Below are 17,551 nucleotides of genomic sequence, written 5' to 3' on the forward strand. Positions count from 1 at the left end.
CATGTTTGACACCTTCTATTTAACATTTATTATCACTAAACCCTCAATAAATAGTTTTATAACTTTTAGATAGGAAAAACGTGACTAAATTGGTGTTATAAATCAAGGACCACAATCAGCCAGAAATTCTCTCTACATAGGATTTACACGAAGAAACATGCCAAACATTTCAACAAACTATGTCAAAATGTGTTTCTGCAAGAAATATTTTCACCTCTACAGTATAAACAGAATACTAACTCACTCATCTGTCACCCTCCTCCCTGCTGGCTATATTTTACAGTTCAGTGTAACAGCCAGTGTCAAGTATCTGTTGTGAAGGGAGGGGGCCGGGTTAGGCCTAGATATGATTTTCTGCTACTGCAAGACCCCACAAACTGTGTCTGTGCTGCCCTACCCTGCCCCCACCTTCGTAACCATCCCCAAGCATGGCCAGTCAGTGGTTCACATACTAAATTTAAACTTGAGCAGAGCCAACTGCTCATCCAGCCACTCTGGGCTCCGGCTAATCTTCCCTGCCAAGGGGGTTTTTCTGTCAGAGGCCCTCAGGAGGAGAAGCCTGAGCCTCTGAGTGAGGGAGACTGAATCAGAGGGAGTAGAGAAGAAGGGGCAAAGGGTGGTGGAGACACACACACACAGGATCGTCAGGACCCGGTCCCTAGAGAGGGCCCTCGTAGCAGGGAGCCATACAGCAACTCATTTTGGGATTATACAGTGAGAGGATACATTTCTAGAGGACTGGGATACCTTTCAAAATGGCAACTGATGCAGAGGCGGCCAAGCCGGTCATCATGAACGAAGAGGAGCTGAAGAGGAAGCAGAGGGAGAAGCTGAAGAAGCTTCAGGCTACGGGGGGAAACCCTCGACCAGCGAGGTCGCTCTTCCTCTTCACTCTCAAAAATCCCTTCCGCAAGGCCTGCATCAACATCGTGGAGTGGAAGTATCCTTCTGGAATTTTAGGCGCACCGACACCTATTTTTGGCCTTAAATGAAGAATATGCAATGGTCCTGAAGAGAGTATGTAGGCCTCTGTTCAGAACCCTGACTGGCGCAGATACTGGATGTCTGCAGGCCAGTGAATTACCAAGTATGTAGTTCACCTGCAGTAAGTACAGCCAAGCAGAGTCCCTTTTAAACCTATGTTAAGGCTCTGCCTGAGGTGTTAAGACTTTTGTTATGCTTCTGGCAGCCCTGTGTGAAAGTCGAAGGTTGAAGCCATCATGTTTTCACCTGTAAATTTGCATCCAGTTGACAGAAGCAAATAATTTTGCTCCTTATGACTGTCCTGACAGCTGACATTGAAGTAGAAGCACATGTTAGGCTTGAGGCTTAAAACTAGGGCAGACTGCTGAGTGATGGTATGGGCCTTTATAGGGGAGGGGGGGCTGGAAAATATGTATTTCACATCCAAAATAGAATCCTCTAAGCACTTCTTTCCAGTGACAACATAATTAAAGAGCTGGGTTAGTGAATATAAATTGTGCTATCATGATTATTTTTATTTTTCTATGTAATAATGTTTTAAGAACAGCTTCTGATAGTGTCCAAATATGTTCAGTCACACCAACACGGTTTAATCCCGTCATCTGAACAACTTTAACGCTGCTTGTTGCTGTGCTTCACTATAAATCCCGCCCCTGCTCACATCTTGGAGTAAATGTTTCAAAGAATGGCCAAATGTTTTCTCTTCTACTCTGCGAGGAAACGCTTCGTGTTCTTGGGTTAGGGTTGCAGCTGTCAGCGGGCATCACTGGGAGACATGACACTGACCTGGCAGCAGGGGAATTCTCTAAGAGCACCCCCAGGGATGAGAATGAAGCATGGCAGCAGACGAGATTCAGGGATGACGTTTCAGGCAGTATTTGGAGACATTGACCAACGTTTATGATGATGGATATATTTATTAGATAGAATGTTAGAGCAGTGCAACACCCTGTCTAAGAGGAGCATTTCAAAAAAGCCCTTGCGTTCTTGTTTCCGTTTTTTTATTTGATTTATTACATTAACTCTCTCTAAGCAAACAAACAAAATAAAAAAGTTGCACAGACAAAGCAATTGATTATTTGATCATTTCCTAGCACTGTTAATATTTTCAAGGTATGAATATGATAACTCAAACTGATTATGAATAGATACTACATGTGAATGAATGCATCCTTCCTTTTCGGCATAGTGGGGATTTTACCACTCCTTGTAGTTTCGTTGTTTTCCTCAGTCTTCTCATCCAGAACCTTTGAGATCATCATCTTATTGACCATCTTTGCAAACTGTGTTGCTCTGGCTGTGTTCCTGCCCATGCCTGAAGAAGACAGTAACAACACCAACGCAAGCTTGGTGAGTGAGTGTGAACACCCCCCCTCCAAAAACACACACACAACTTCTTTTATTAATGGCTTCAAACTTCAACCGGAGCGCATTATTGATTTTCTTTCTCTGTTTTGCAATATAAAAATGTTTCAAGTGACTGCTTTGAACTAACCAAGTCAGACACGTCACAGCTGAGCAGTTCATCTGATCTAAGCACCAAGTCATATTTAAATGCTTCCAGATGGAACTCACTCCGTTATTTGGAATCCCATCTGTTCCTGCATAAATATACGCCATCAAACAATGTGTCATTTATTCGTCCCATTGTTTTTGATCTGCAGGTTTTTTTGTTAAGTGGTGTAGTGCCGGTTAGAGGAGTTATTAAGATTTCAAACTGATAGGCGTGTTTTGAAACTCCTGTATAACGCAGGGATGGAAAGATGGCACCCGGGGATGGACAGAGTGTATGCGTAATGTGTTGAGCTGAAGATGAGCACGCAGCTGGCCAGTGTCTAGATCGAGGTAACATCAGTGCTGGATATATCGTGGAGGTTGATCGTTGTTTCTTCTGACATTCATCTCCAGTAGCCAGAAAGCCCCTTTTTTCCACCATTCAGTCAAGATATCCACACGACACTAGATTATAGCTCTTAGTCCTGTTGTCACCCAATCAACTGGCCCATGCGAGTCCAGGCATCTGGACCTGAAACTGACCCAGATTCTATCCATAATTTTCATGCTTCTGGCTTAGCTATTCCTCCGAGGAGAGCCATGCTTTACTGGGGCAAAGTAGGTCGGCCTCTGACAGCGCCACGCCACTGATGCAGGCGGATTCAGGAGGGTCCACAAACGTTGCCTCAAGTACCACGTTTCTACTCATAGGATAAAACACAATGCTTTGTAATGCTTATACACTGCACTGTAAAGCTTTACTTGTTTCATATGAATCGCATTTGCCGATTTTTTAATGCGTACTATCGCTAATGAGCAGCACGGCGGTGCAGTGGGTAGCGCTGTTGTCTCACAGCAAGTTTAAATCCACCAGGGACTTTTCTGTGTGGAGTTTGCATGTTCTCCTTCCCTCTATGTGGGGGATCTCCACCTTCCTCCCACCACTAAAAACATGCAGCATACACACATTGGTGAATAAATTGCCAACAGGCTCGTAGTAATTCTGTTGATCATTTCATGAATCACAATGTGACCAGTCATCTTAAACCTTATCAGATTGTATTTAATCCACAAACTATCAATTTCATCTAATTTAGTGGCTCCTGCTATTCCTGTTAGCTGCCCTTTACATTTCAGTCATTCCGTATCACTAACTTCCTGAAATATCATTTTCTGTTCTTTCTGGCTGCAGGAAAGCTTGGAATATATCTTTCTGATCATATTCACCTTGGAGTGCTTTTTGAAGATAGTGGCTTACGGGTTTGTGTTTCATGAAGGCGCCTATTTACGGAACTGTTGGAACATATTGGACTTTGTCATCGTCTTCATGGGGTAAGATGAGCCCTGAGCTGCAGGTAGCTGTTTCTACTAATGAAGGGCACAGCTTCCCTTCTGACACTCATAGCGAAACTATATTGTTCTGCTCAATGTCTATTTTGCAATGCTCCTTATAAAGGTCGCGTAGAGGTCAGCGGTTGTGTTTCCATCATCTTCCCCTGCAGTCTTTTTACATTCGCCTTGGATACCATCAATAAGATAGCCGGCGTGCCATTGGAGAAGGGTGGCGGGTTCGACATGAAGGCGCTGAGAGCCTTCAGAGTTTTGCGACCCTTGCGTCTCGTCTCTGGAGTCCCCAGTAAGAGCCTCGAAAAACAACCGCGATGAAGAAAGAGCCACTTGTGATGTTTGATTCTGTTTTTGCTGTTCACATTCAGGCCTGCAGGTGGTAATGAACTCCATCCTCAAAGCCATGTTGCCCCTGCTGCATATCGCCCTGCTGGTCTTCTTACTGGTTACCATCTATGCCATCATGGGACTGGAGCTCTTTAAATGCAAAATGCACAAGACCTGCTATTACACCGGCACAAGTATTAACAGCAGGCACTATCTTTCCATGTTTGCTATATCAGTGACAGAGCCCTGATTTTACGTTCAAAGCGCCTCTCTTCTCTGGGAACGAACGACAGATCTCTACGCCACAGCAGAAGGTGAGCTGCCTGCACCCTGCGCTCAGGCTGGTAACGGACGTCGCTGCATATCAAATGGGTCTGAGTGTCGACCCGGCTGGGAAGGTCCCAACAACGGAATCACCCACTTTGATAACATTGGCTTTGCCATGCTTACTGTCTACCAGTGTATCACCATGGAGGGATGGACCAAAGTGCTTTACTGGGTCAGCGACTTGCTTGTCCTTTTTTCAGTATCGGTTTGAGGTAAATTGCGCTCTCAACAAAAGATTTATTTTTGCCCACTTTGTGACTCAGGTTAATGATGCCATAGGGAATGAGTGGCCCTGGCTGTATTTTGTTCCTCTCATTCTCTTGGGCTCCTTCTTTGTGCTCAACCTGGTTCTGGGTGTGCTCAGTGGGTAAGACGCCTACTCTCTTCTGCCGCTCTTCTTTCTACACCTTGATTCCCCCGTGTGAACAAAGTAAAAGATAATCACGTGTTTTTACCCAGAGAGTTTACCAAAGAGCGAGAGAAAGCCAAATCGCGTGGAGAGTTCCAGAAATTACGAGAGCGCCAGCAGCTGGATGAAGACCTGCATGGCTACATGGAATGGATCACTCATGCCGAAGTCCTGGATGCAGACCGTGAGGGCAAAGGTCAGTGTAGTAAACCGCCGTAGTACCCTTCCCATCATGTAGAAATACTTTTTAAATACTCTTATTTCCTTGGCAGGACTCCTGCCTTTAACAAACGGAGATTCGGAGGCAGGCAGCTTGTATGAACTTGAAGGCAAGAGTCGAATCGTCTATTTCTAGTGAGTCTGCTGTGAATGTGCACGTGATTTCAAGCATATTCAAGCACACATTATATTGTTTGGCTCATTTGTGTTTTCTAGCCGCCTGGCCTGTCGCTGGAACCGATTCTTCAGGATGAAGTGTCTGGTGTATGTGAAAACCGAGGCCTTTTACTGGGTAGTGATGCTGCTCGTCTTCCTCAATACCCTGACAATTGCAACCGAGCATCACCACCAGCCTGACCGGCTCACTTCCCTACAAGGTTGGTTTATATGCATATTTGTATACGTGTGTTTATGTATTTTTATTTTTACATGAATTCCATGGCTCCCGGCTTCATCTAGTCGCTTCTCTCTTCTCTTCTTACAGATGTGGCCAGTCGTGTTCTACTGGTGCTCTTCATCATAGAGATGTTCGTGAAGATGTATGCCCTGGGTCCCAGAGCATATTTCATGTCTCTGTTCAACCGCTTTGACTTCTTCGTCGTGCTCTGCGGCATCCTGGAGATGATTATGTTTTCTGCAGGAGCCGTGGCTCCCCTTGGTTTTTCTGTTCTCAGGTGCATCCGACTGCTGAGGGTCCTTAAAGTCACAAAGTAGGTCCTTAATTAACTCCTCGTGTTGCTTTAAATTATCTTCATTCCCTGTCTTTTAACTCCTCTCTGTGTTTTGCAGGTACTGGACCTCATTGAGCAATCTTGTGGCCTCTCTCCTCAATTCTGTGCGCTCCATCGCCTCCTTGCTCCTTCTTCTCTTCCTCTTCATCGTTATTTTCTCACTCTTGGGCATGCAGGTGTTTGGCGGGAAATTCAACTTTTCAGACAACAGGCCCAGGAGAAGTAACTTTGACAACTTTCCTCAAGCCCTCATCAGCGTGTTTCAGGTGCAACTAGACACACATTAATTCCTACAGAACTCCTTTCTTTGTGATGAATGTGAACCAAAATCTCCTACATCCTTCCCCCTTTATTTTTCTGCTGTTTGACTGATGATTAAATCGCAGATCCTAACAGGGGAGGACTGGACCACCATCATGTATAATGGCATTATGGCGTATGGAGGGCCTGTCTTTCCTGGCATCCTGGTCGCTGTCTATTTCATCATCCTTTTCGTCTGTGGAAATTGTATCCTTCACATGCAATCACAAAGTCATCGATGACTCAGCAGGACAGCTGCGGCAGCATTTGATTGTAGACCAAATAGGACACTTTAAACAGATGATGGTGCTGGAAGTCAAGGCAATCACAAAAATCTGGAAAAACCGTCTCAGCCCAATAACTGTCTGCACAAACCTCTCCTGGCAATCTATGTAATGGTTGTTGTGATATTTCATTTCACTCTTTAAACATGCAACAAAAATGGCAAAAAGATTGCATAGTAAAAAAAAAAAAGGTTCCTGAACTCGGACACCAGATATCCTCCTCAATGTCTTTTTGGCCATTGCCGTCGACAACCTGGGAGAGGCTGAAAGTCTGACTTCAGCTCAGAAAGAAAAGGCAGAGGAGAAGTTGAGGAGAAAGCTACTAAGGTAAATAAAATAATACCACCATTTAAACCGATCGTCTCCTGCCTCTCATACAATGTCCTGCTTCTGTTGTCCCACAGATCCAAAATGCCTGACAAAACAGACGAGGAGAGGGAAAGGATTGCTAAGAAACTGGCAGAGCAGAGAGCCAAGATAGAAGGCATGCCCACCACAGCAAGGGTTGGTGTCGATATCAACTATTGGCAGTGATGTTCAATTTTTTTGTATTTTGTATTTATTTATTTATTTCGATCATGTAAACAACAAATTCACAAACACGAGTACCTATATCACCCTTTTTTTTCCAGCTCAAAATTGACGAGTTTGAGTCCAATGTAAATGAAGTGAAAGATCCATTCCCGCCTAATGACTTCCCAGGTAACTCGACGGATTTTTAAAAACGTCCATTCTTACATCTCTGACTGAAACCTCTCACAAACAGTCAAGGATTACTGGAATTCATATCCAGTGCACTGGCCCTTTAGCGCTGCTGTCATGGCTGTCTTACAGTATAAGTATAGCATCGCCTTATTATTATTATTAGACTCATCCGATTCCCTGAGCCAAGTTTAAGCAGCGTCTAAAGTTAGGCTTTATTCTCACTACTCTAGTGGCTACCATATAAAGACTGCAACGTGAGTCATTGTAGTGAGATTTTTTATAAATATAGGAGTCAATTAATACCATGCATCTTCTTTTTTTTATCATTTGTTGTGCTATAACGTGTCTACTACCATTTGTTATATGTCATGTATTATTTAACTCAGTTCTTTTCTTCTTCATCATAGGTGATGATGAAGAAGTAGAGCCTGAAATCCCCATCAGCCCTCGCCCACGACCGATGGCCGACCTGCAGCTGAAGGAGGAAGCCGTCCCGTTGCCTGAAGCCAGCTCCTTTTTCATTTTTGGCCCTCAAAACAAGTACGAATACTTTATCACGATTACACAATAAAGACTTGACCGACATCACTGATGTCTGTGCCTCTTATATTCATATATTCAGGTTCCGTAAACTGTGCTACAAGATCGTCAACGCATCGTCCTTCACCAACTTGATCCTTCTCTTCATCCTGCTTTCCTCCATCTCTCTGGCAGCTGAGGACCCCATCGACCCAAAGTCCTACAGAAACATGGTCAGCTCTTTATGCACAACACTTTGGACATAAAACTGTTCAGCAATGGACGCATTTTATAAGAATCCTCTGTGCTTTTCCTGCAGATCTTGGGAAAGGCTGACATTGTCTTCACAACTGTGTTCACTATTGAGATCGTACTGAAGGTAAGATATTTGATGTTCTACCTTTTTTGAGTTTATCTGGTGTCTTTGAAGTTAAGCTACCAGAAATAATATATAATATAATATATATTTCTGGGTCTGATGTTTCTGGTTGACAGATGACAGTATACGGAGCATTCATGCACGAGGGCTCCTTCTGCCGCAACTCCTTCAACATCCTGGATCTGCTAGTGGTTGGAGTGTCCCTACTTTCAATGGGAATGGAGTGAGCGAACATGTTTCCTTAAATTACAGACGTCAATATGCCGAGATGTGTAGATTGAGACTGCTTTTTGTTGTGCGTTGAGAACAGATCCAGTGCTATTTCTGTGGTGAAGATTCTCAGGGTGCTGAGGGTGCTGAGGCCTCTCAGGGCCATCAACAGAGCTAAGGGGTTAAAGGTAAAAACCACCCTCCAGTGGTGAACAAGCCAATCCGTTCCTTTATAAGTAAAGCTATCCACATGACAACATTTTAAATAAATAAATGTGGTATAGTGGTGTAGTGGGTAGCGCTGCAGCCTCACAACAAGGAGGTACCGGGTTCGAATCCTTCCTGTGCAGAGTTTGTATGTTCTCCCTGGGTTTTCTCCGGTCTCCTCCCACCTCCAAAAACATGCGATTTAGGTCAATTGTGATTACTCTAAATTGTCTGTAGTGTGTGAATGAGTTGTTGTTTATCTCTGTGTGGCCCTGCAATGCGCTGGTGATTCATCCGGGGTGTCCCCGCCTCTTGCCCATAGCAAGCTCCAAAATGGAGAGAGTGAATAATGCAATAAAATAGTTGATAATTAATAATTATAACAATAATTCACTTTATTTATGTGCACCTCTCAATGCACTCAACGATGCCTTAGAGAACACACAATAAAACTGACAACACATGGCACAGTCAGTAAAGTGTTAAAATCAACAAGATTCAAGGTAATTATAATTTCATATTTCAAATGCATCTTTTTTTGCAAATTAACTTGGAAATATAACTACAATGTAAGTGCAAAGTTGTTGAAAGTATAATGTATCATGCATGTGTTGTGTATTTGAATAATATTATAATTAGGGATGTCCCGACCCGATCACGAGCTTGCGGAGTGCGGACTCGATCGTAATCGGACGTTACCTCCCGATCAGGACAGGATATATATGGATATTTATTGTTTTTACGTTTTATATCAGTGGCACAGATTGAGCCCTCTCTACACCAGAGAGAAACAGCAGAAGTGCTCTGTTTCAGAGTTAAATGTTGAAATAATATGAATAAAATAGAAAATAAGGGACATCCTGGATCCGTTCCTTCACTCTTCTTTATTTTTTATTTTTTTATGTATTATAAAAGTATCGGTACTCGGTATCGGTTCAAAATCAAATGTCTCGGACTCGGGGGCAATTCGTTTTTATAATACTATGATATGATATGATGAGTAAGTACAACAGGTGTGGTTTAGGAGTATTTCTCACTGGTTGTTGTGTGTCTTTAATGGCAGCATGTGGTCCAGTGCGTGTTTGTTGCCATCAAAACCATCGGCAACATCGTCCTGGTCACGATGTTGCTGAATTTCATGTTTGCCTGTATCGGTGTTCAACTCTTCAAGGTGAGCTTTTAAACGATGACGTGATATATCGCATAATTCCATCGTATCTCCAACTGAATGTACTGTAATATACTTTGCTTTACTTTGTCATGATTCACCCCCCAGGGTAAATTCTACAGCTGCACAGACACCACCAAAATAACTGAGGAGGAATGCCAGTAAGACGAACTTCACACACACACACACACACACACACACACACACACCAGGGATGCTCGTTTATCTGAAGCGACCGCTCACTCTGTCCTCTCCCAGGGGGTTCTTCTGGAAGCCTGTAGAGAATTCTCTCCAGGACACGGTTTTGGCTAAGCGAGAATGGCTCAATGGTGACTTCAACTTCGACAATGTGCTCTACGGCATGCTGGCTCTCTTCACCGTGTCCACCTTTGAAGGCTGGCCAAAGTAAGCACAACATACATTTTATTTTGATAAATCGCTTTCTTTTCTTTTTATCTTATCTGCTTGATTGAGTTAAAAACAGAACATCTTATTACGTGGATATTGAGTTGGGAAGTAATTTAATTCCCCGGAGACAGAGATGGGTAGTAGAGGTAATAAATCATTTTTAATCTGCTGATTTATTCATTCCATCTCGACAAATCAAGCCACTGTGTCTCTGATGTTTGATCACTTCCCTGCCAATTTCCGCTCTCCTCTCAAAATCACTGTTTCCAGATTGTTGTACAGAGCCATTGATTCAGACCAAGAAGACATGGGCCCTGTCTTCAACAACCGTGTGGACGTCTCCATCTTCTTCATCATCTACATCATCCTCATTGCTTTCTTCATGATGAACATCTTTGTGGGCTTTGTCATCGTCACTTTCCAGGAGCAGGGAGAGGAAGAGTATAAGGATTGTGAGCTGGACAAGAACCAGGCAAGGCTCGGCCTCGTGGCGTAAAACGTAAAACACACTGCTCATTGTAAAAGCCACCGTGTGTCTCTCTGCAGCGCCAGTGTGTGCAGTACGCCCTGAAGGCTCGGCCGCTGAGGTGCTACATCCCCAAAAACCCCTACCAGTACAGGGTTTGGTACATCGTTACCTCCTGCTACTTTGAGTACCTCATGTTCTTCCTCATTATGCTCAACACCTTGTGTCTGGGGATGCAGGTATGCAAATGAGGGACACGTGTTAAATTATGATCCTACATTTATAATTTGGGATATTCTGACGAAAATGTGAGGGGAAATTCCGTTAGTTAAATCCCAACAGGACTAAAGGAATAGCTTTCTGAAGTTTAGAGTAACATTCCCCTTCCCCTCTGCACAGCACTGTAACCAGTCGGACCACGTGACCAAGCTGTCAGACATTCTGAACTTAATCTTCACCGTGCTCTTCACCGTGGAGATGATTCTCAAGCTCATGGCCTTCAAAGCGAAGGTGAAGGCTCTAGCGTTGGTTGTTCAGATGGGCACTCTCTCCGTCTCGTGTCCTCCGGTTTGCTGCCAATGCTTTCATCTCTCCATGCAGGGCTACTTCGGGGACCCGTGGAATGTCTTTGACTTCGTTATCGTCGTCGGCAGCGTTGTTGATGTCATCCTGAGTGAAGTTGACGTACGTAATGATCCTGAAACCTTTTATGCATTCATCCTGATGAGTTCCACAGACATCCCGTTAGTTCAGGACGATGTGTTCTTGACATTCCCAGTCAATAGTGTGATTTGAATTGAAGTGACTCAATATATTTATTTGATGCTCTGACCCAGAAGAATATAACCGTGGCCCAACAGCTGATTGATACTAGCTGACAGGATATGGCCAGTACTATTGTTGGGACCCCCACCCCCCCATCCCCAACTTCCCTGCTCCTACACTCCTCAATCCCTTCTGCAACCGATGCATTGTGTTGGTTGAGCACTTAAAAATAGCACTAGATCCGCAAACCATTTTTGTTATCTTATGTTGTTCAATGTTACACAAATTTAAGGTCTTCTTCGGTCACATTTCAGTCATTCTTGCACCGCATTATCCTCTTTTCCATCCACAGACACAAGCTTGTTTCAAATGCAGTTGATCTAAAGCCCGTTTCACTCCTTGTTAAATCCTTGTCCACCCGTCTGCCCCTCGTGCATCACACCTCACTCGTCTATCTGTCCTCCACAGACTGCCCTGGCCTCCAGTGGAGGACTGTACTGTCTCCATGGCTGCGTTGTAAATATCTGCTCTGCACCACACTGCACTGCTGCATGGGCCTTGCTGTGTGAGCACGTCACCGCATTCTCCACTAAACTCTCTACTGCGCTGGGCGATGTGGCTCAAGCTGCTGGAGAAACACCTGATTCTTCTGTCGGTCTAAACCTACAGAGCATAAAGGAAGAGCTCAGTGTGTTTGTGTTCAGCTCAGATAGTTAATACACACAACTACTACAACCCAACACAGAAAGTCATAGTGGGGCCTGGATTAGCTGAAAACTTCTATTTTCACAATTAAAGCTTGTTTATATTGTTCATTTCGCATGAATTACAAAGTGCAGCTCTAGTTTTCAGCAATGAAGTTTTGAGGCTTTTAACTAATCGAAGGTAGAAACATGTCTAAATTTAACCCTATTGATTATAAATGACATCTAAGGAGTGGATATATCTGCTATAACTGTATGTAATAAAATATAATATCTCATGTGCCTATCGTCTCATCTGTTTTGTGCAGGAGACAAATCCTATGCAAGCCATTGCAGTAAGACCAAAGTTTCCTCCAATTGCAAGGTTTTTCTTTTGTGTGTTTTCTTCCTCAGAAATCCCTTCTTCTTCTCCCCCTCCTCCTCCTCTTCCTCTGCAGGACTCTGAAAACGCCTCGGTTTCCATCACGTTCTTCCGACTCTTTCGTGTCATGCGTCTAGTCAAGCTGCTCAACCGTTCAGAGGGCATTCGTAACCTGCTGTGGACCTTCATCAAGTCCTTCCAGGTCTGATACGCTATTGACACTTTTACTCCTTTCTCCACGATGAGCAGCTTTTAGATGAGCTGACTATTTGTTTTTTTTGTCTTTAGGCTCTCCCCCATGTGGCTCTGCTCATTGTGATGCTCTTCTTTATCTATGCTGTCATTGGGATGCAGGTATGCTCATCAAAATTTATTTTCTGGATGAAAACATGAACCTCTTTAGATGTAAATGTGTTTCTAAGTAAATGTTACTGAAACACCTTCCTGAATTTGCTCTTTGCCTTTAACAACCAATCAGATCTTTGGAAAAGTAGCCCTTATCGATGGCACCCAAATCAACCGCAACAACAACTTCCAGACTTTCCCTCATGCTGTGCTCATGTTATTCCGGTGAGTCTCTGGACCGGGTTCATGATACCTCATGTGTTGCAAAGATCGAGTGACATTTTCACTTTACGTACCCAGATGTGCTACTGGAGAGGCTTGGCAGGAGGTCATGATGGCTTCGATGTATGGGAAGAAGTGTGATCCCAAATCTGACCTCCAGCCGGGCGAGTCCTGCGGGTCCAACTTTGCTGTCTTCTACTTCCTTAGCTTCTACTGTCTCTGTGCTTTCCTGGTGAGCAGCAGCAACAAGCTAAATGATCGGTTCAGTATAATAAGGGAGCTTTATTCTTACCTCCTTCAGATCCTTAACCTGTTTGTTGCTGTCATCATGGACAACTTTGACTATCTGACCCGTGATTGGTCTCTTCTTGGACCACACCATTTGGATGAGTTCAAGAAGATCTGGGCTGAATATGACCCTGAGGCCACGTAAGCTTAGCATCGCCCATAATTTAACTACTAGTCATTCATGCTCAAAGCCCACAGATTTCATTGGTTGCCAGTTGGGCATATTATGAGTCTAAGAGATTCTCTGATTTCACAGGGGGAGGATTAAACATCTGGACGTGGTGACACTGCTGCGGCGTCTCCAGCCTCCGCTCGGCTTCGGGAAATTCTGTCCTCACCGTGCTGCATGCAAGGTAAAAAGAAATATGGTCAGAGGTCATGAATAAACTATAGATGGACGTTACACAAGAAGACAAAACCATATCTAATATTCCAAATGAATCAAATTCCATTTTGTGCTATTGTGTTATTTGTGTTGTGTATTTATGTAACTTGTATGTGCTTCCTCTTGACCAGGTCGTTATTGTAAATGAGAATTTGTTCTCAATTAACTTACCTGGATAAATAATGGTTACTAAATAAATAACCCTGCGATGAACTGGCGGCTTGTCCAGGGTGTAACCCCGCCTCTCACCCGTTCACTGCTGGGATAGGCTCCAGCACGACCTGGTAACAGACAAAGCGTTTCGGGAAGATGAATGAATGAATGAGTCATCTTTAATTATTCTCCCTTTAGGATTCCCTTATCTAATAATAATAATGCAACAATGAATAAATATTTTCTTATCAAAATATTGATCTTTACTTGATTAAATGATAAGAATATTATTTTGTATTCTTGTATCCCTCTCTGGCGTCTTGTCTGCAGCGTCTGGTCGGTATGAACATGCCTCTGAACAGTGACGGCACGGTCACCTTCAATGCCACACTGTTTGCCCTGGTCAGAACTGCCCTCAAGATAAAAACAGAGGGTAATCAGAGTACCAGAGTAGTCAAATGTAGTGGACTACACTTCATGTACTGCATATGACATCATTTCGACTTTATATATCATTTGTATTTAACTGATAATTGATGTCTTGCTCAGGCAACTTTGAGAAGGCCAACGAGGAGCTGAGAGCCATCATAAAGCAAATCTGGAAGCGTACCAGTATGAAACTCCTGGACCAGGTCATCCCCCCTATAGGAGGTAAAGCAACCGAACCAGGTTTGCTCGTCGTCCCTTGTATCTCTCACGCAGACATCACATGCACCTTTTCCTTTTAAAGATGACGAGGTGACTGTAGGGAAATTCTACTCCACCTTCCTGCTTCAGGATCATTTCCGTAAGTTCTTAAAGCACCAGGAGGAGTACTACGGTTACCGGCCCGGTAAGAAGAGCACTTCTGGCCCGGAAATCCAGGTGAGCTTTTAATACGGCATTAAAATTAGAGGATGTCAGGCAGAAATGTATTTCGCAATAAATTAAATCTACTTGATAAAACATGAACGATAACATTTAAAAAAATATATCATAAATAATTGTATATCAGAAAGTATTTTTTTTTACATGGCTTCTTCTGCTGTCTTTTGTTGCCTCTTTCATCTCTTACACCAGTTCCCACCTATGTGCCTTTGCTCTCCATTCTTCCACATTTTCCATGTTCTTCTAGGCGGGCCTGAGGAATATAGATGAGGAGGTGGCTCCACAGATGCACAGGGCAATTTCAGGAGACCTGCAGAATGAGGAGGACATGGACAGAGCTATGGAGGAGGCTGGAGAGGAGCACATATACCATGTGAGAAACACTGGCTGCAGCATGAAAGAGCAGATTAATGCAGTTAGGAAATGTATTTCTGGGTTTAGTGACAGTAATTTTTTTTATTTAATTATTGAGATCGATCAATGGGATTAGATGTGTCCACAAATACCTCTCCCTGAACATGTTTCTTGTTCTGTGGTTCTAGCGCACTCACGGCCTGTTTGGTAACCAGATGGACTCGTTCTCAACCGAACCCGCGGGTGCACAGTCCCAGCAGATGACCAGCCAGCGGCCCCTGAAGTTCTCTGAGAGCCAGCCCGACTCGACCACTGAATCTGACCCCACACCTGAACCAAAAAGCAACACTAACAACAACGCCTTTGCAGAGTCAGTGCTAAACACACGCCCACATGATCAGGAGCACATGATGACATGCCGGTAAAACCTTTCTGTTGTCTTTTGGTCTGTCACTTGAAAGGGAAGATAGTCCTGAAGAATATTACAATCCCAGTGAGGGTGCAGAGCAAGGTACGTCATTGAATCAGGTTTTTACTTTTTATACACCTTTTGTACAGGTAAATATACAAATATTTACCTATGCATATAATGTGTTGATGATGTAGTATTCAAGAGTTTATGGTTTCCTGTTATTTAATAGTGAACATGAGCTGAAATAGATTAGCAAGTGTTTGACTCAAATCTGAAAAATAAATTGGAACCATGAAGGCAGAAATGGAAACTGATTGATCTGTTCTCCTCTTTATTCATCCCTTGTTTTGACAACCTGCTTGCCTGGAACTTCAAAGTGAGAACTGGCAAAACGCAGGTACTATTTTACTATTTTACTAAGTCATCCAGTCAAAGTGTCGATAATAACTGGTGTAGACAATGTATGGATGCGTATATCTTCTTTGCAGTTCCCGTTTGACTCTGACTATAGTGAGAATCGGAGCCAGAGCTCCAGCAGAGCAGCTGACCAGCTCATCCAGGAGGTAAGAAAGGAAGGATCGGTAATAAGTTACCGCTTCTATTATTAGCAGGAAATGTTCTGTCTATCTATCAGATCTATCATACATCAGGGATGATAAACTGCACCGAGCTCATTTCCTGCCAGATTAAGGAGTAATAAACAGTCATTTTGATATAAGTGTACAACTGGTCCTGTGGGTTTTCATGGTCAAGCCTTAGCTGTAGTGAAAATAAGACAAAGAACTGCTGCTGTTCGTAACGGAGGCCACAATGTGTTTTTCTCCAGGCTCTCGTGGAGGGTGATCTGGCTTCCTTTGCGAGTGGCTTTGTCTCTGAGACCAGTGAGGCTCAAGCCATTCATGCTGCGGATGATTTGGAGAGCGTGGTGAAGGCCGTTCTCGATCAGAAGAGGAGACGTCCTGTCCCCGTCCCTTCCGCCGCTGCGAAACCAGGAGACCCAGAGCCGGCCGTGAGGAGGAAGAGACGTCCAGTCCCAATCATTCTCTCATCACAAGAACCGGCAGAAGCCCGCTCCAAAGTTTAGACATTATCTTCTGGGATTTTTACACTGGCTCCACCTTTCCTCACTTGACCGAATTTGTGGCCCCCCTGCTGTGACAATCTGCATCCGTTGGCCTGGCATGAGCCCTAAAGGTCTGATCAGGTTTAACATGCCGTCACGTGTGGTCAAAGATATATGAAGATGAAAAGGCTTTTCTTTTCATCTTCAGATTGAAACTACTTTTTTTTTTTTTAATCCATCTCATTGGAAACAGATTGACGCAATGTTTGTTGTAGTCATCCGTTCCATATGACTTATGGGAGAGTTATGTGAGGGAGCTGAAAGTCTTACTAAAGCCGAACTAAGAGAGATAGGAAGGTGACTGAACACGGGGAGCTGGCAGCTGTCTTTATTGTGCTGCAGCTCGACAAGTGGGAGCGGATTCCACTTTGAGGAGGCGACTGAGATTCTGTGCATCCGAGTCCAGAAACTATCGACTGCTGCAACCATACAAATGCATTTCTTTCTTTGAAGGCCAAGCAGTGTCCTCTGATCTGATCGTTTAGGAGTGGCTGTATTATTACTGAAGTTTACTGAGTTTCTTGTGAAGGGTTTTAAAGGAGAAGTTTTTATTTATTTATTTCACATTACTTGTGAAATAATTCTGCAAAAATATATCTGTCTTTAAGTGTTTCTCAGTTCTTGAAAGCCATACTGTAGTCTGGTAGTGCATGTGATCTTTATCACTTTAAGCCACTCTATTGCTACAGGGTCTGTTTTTCATTCCCATGGTTGTGTCTGCGAGCTAAGAACTGAGAATCCCATGCAGTTTATCTTCAGCATACCTGGAGTATGGTGGATTTATCTTTACAGCTCACCTGGACTTACGATGCATTTTGTTAATAATTGCATGGGTATAATTTATTGCACTTGTTTCATGTTTTGTGGCTGAATGCAGAAACAGGCCTTCAACATTATTTTCTGATTACCGGTACCCTGTTTTGCTGTCATTCTCACATCACGAGCAAGGTTTTGGAGATGGTTAAGGCGAACCTCTTAAGTCTCCTTCACTCATGCGTGCCACTATGGTTGATGTCACCATGGCAAAAATAAATAAATTATCCAAATATTCATTCGTGTAAGTTTTATTTCTGCAAACAAATCTAAGA

General features: G+C 43.5%; 1 protein-coding gene across 1 annotated transcript; it reads left to right on the forward strand.

The window, feature by feature from the left end:
• Positions 1 to 566: 566 nt before the first annotated feature.
• Positions 567 to 17,513, forward strand: LOC137899874 (dihydropyridine-sensitive L-type skeletal muscle calcium channel subunit alpha-1-like). The gene is made up of 45 exons (XM_068743928.1): positions 567 to 940; positions 2,229 to 2,334; positions 3,671 to 3,810; positions 3,981 to 4,114; positions 4,194 to 4,346; positions 4,446 to 4,651; positions 4,743 to 4,846; positions 4,939 to 5,078; positions 5,161 to 5,242; positions 5,324 to 5,484; positions 5,592 to 5,817; positions 5,897 to 6,104; positions 6,225 to 6,345; positions 6,635 to 6,749; positions 6,827 to 6,926; positions 7,055 to 7,124; positions 7,535 to 7,667; positions 7,750 to 7,879; positions 7,966 to 8,025; positions 8,142 to 8,248; positions 8,336 to 8,423; positions 9,506 to 9,613; positions 9,719 to 9,771; positions 9,869 to 10,015; positions 10,289 to 10,490; positions 10,565 to 10,723; positions 10,884 to 10,994; positions 11,085 to 11,168; positions 11,718 to 11,765; positions 12,262 to 12,288; positions 12,391 to 12,516; positions 12,603 to 12,668; positions 12,793 to 12,884; positions 12,960 to 13,113; positions 13,183 to 13,310; positions 13,426 to 13,522; positions 14,038 to 14,140; positions 14,257 to 14,358; positions 14,438 to 14,571; positions 14,822 to 14,947; positions 15,117 to 15,298; positions 15,390 to 15,439; positions 15,718 to 15,737; positions 15,829 to 15,903; positions 16,167 to 17,513. Exons 1-45 carry the CDS (start codon positions 756 to 758, stop codon positions 16,422 to 16,424), a joined length of 5,421 nt encoding a protein of 1,806 aa, XP_068600029.1. The 5' UTR covers positions 567 to 755; the 3' UTR covers positions 16,425 to 17,513.
• The last annotated feature ends 38 nt before the right edge of the window (positions 17,514 to 17,551 follow it).

Source organism: Brachionichthys hirsutus, chromosome 2 (assembly GCF_040956055.1).
Source record: "Brachionichthys hirsutus isolate HB-005 chromosome 2, CSIRO-AGI_Bhir_v1, whole genome shotgun sequence".
NCBI classification, from domain to species: Eukaryota; Metazoa; Chordata; class Actinopteri; order Lophiiformes; family Brachionichthyidae; genus Brachionichthys; species Brachionichthys hirsutus.

Excerpts from the sequence above, each read along its gene's own strand:
- LOC137899874 (XM_068743928.1), top strand. The coding sequence starts at position 756 with ATGGCAACTGATGCAGAGGCGGCCAAGCCGGTCATCATGAACGAAGAG. Across the intron at positions 4,652-4,742 it reads GGACCAAAGTGCTTTACTGG|GTTAATGATGCCATAGGGAA; the intron begins GTCAGCGACTTG and ends TTTGTGACTCAG. Across the intron at positions 10,016-10,288 it reads ACCTTTGAAGGCTGGCCAAA|ATTGTTGTACAGAGCCATTG; the intron begins GTAAGCACAACA and ends CACTGTTTCCAG.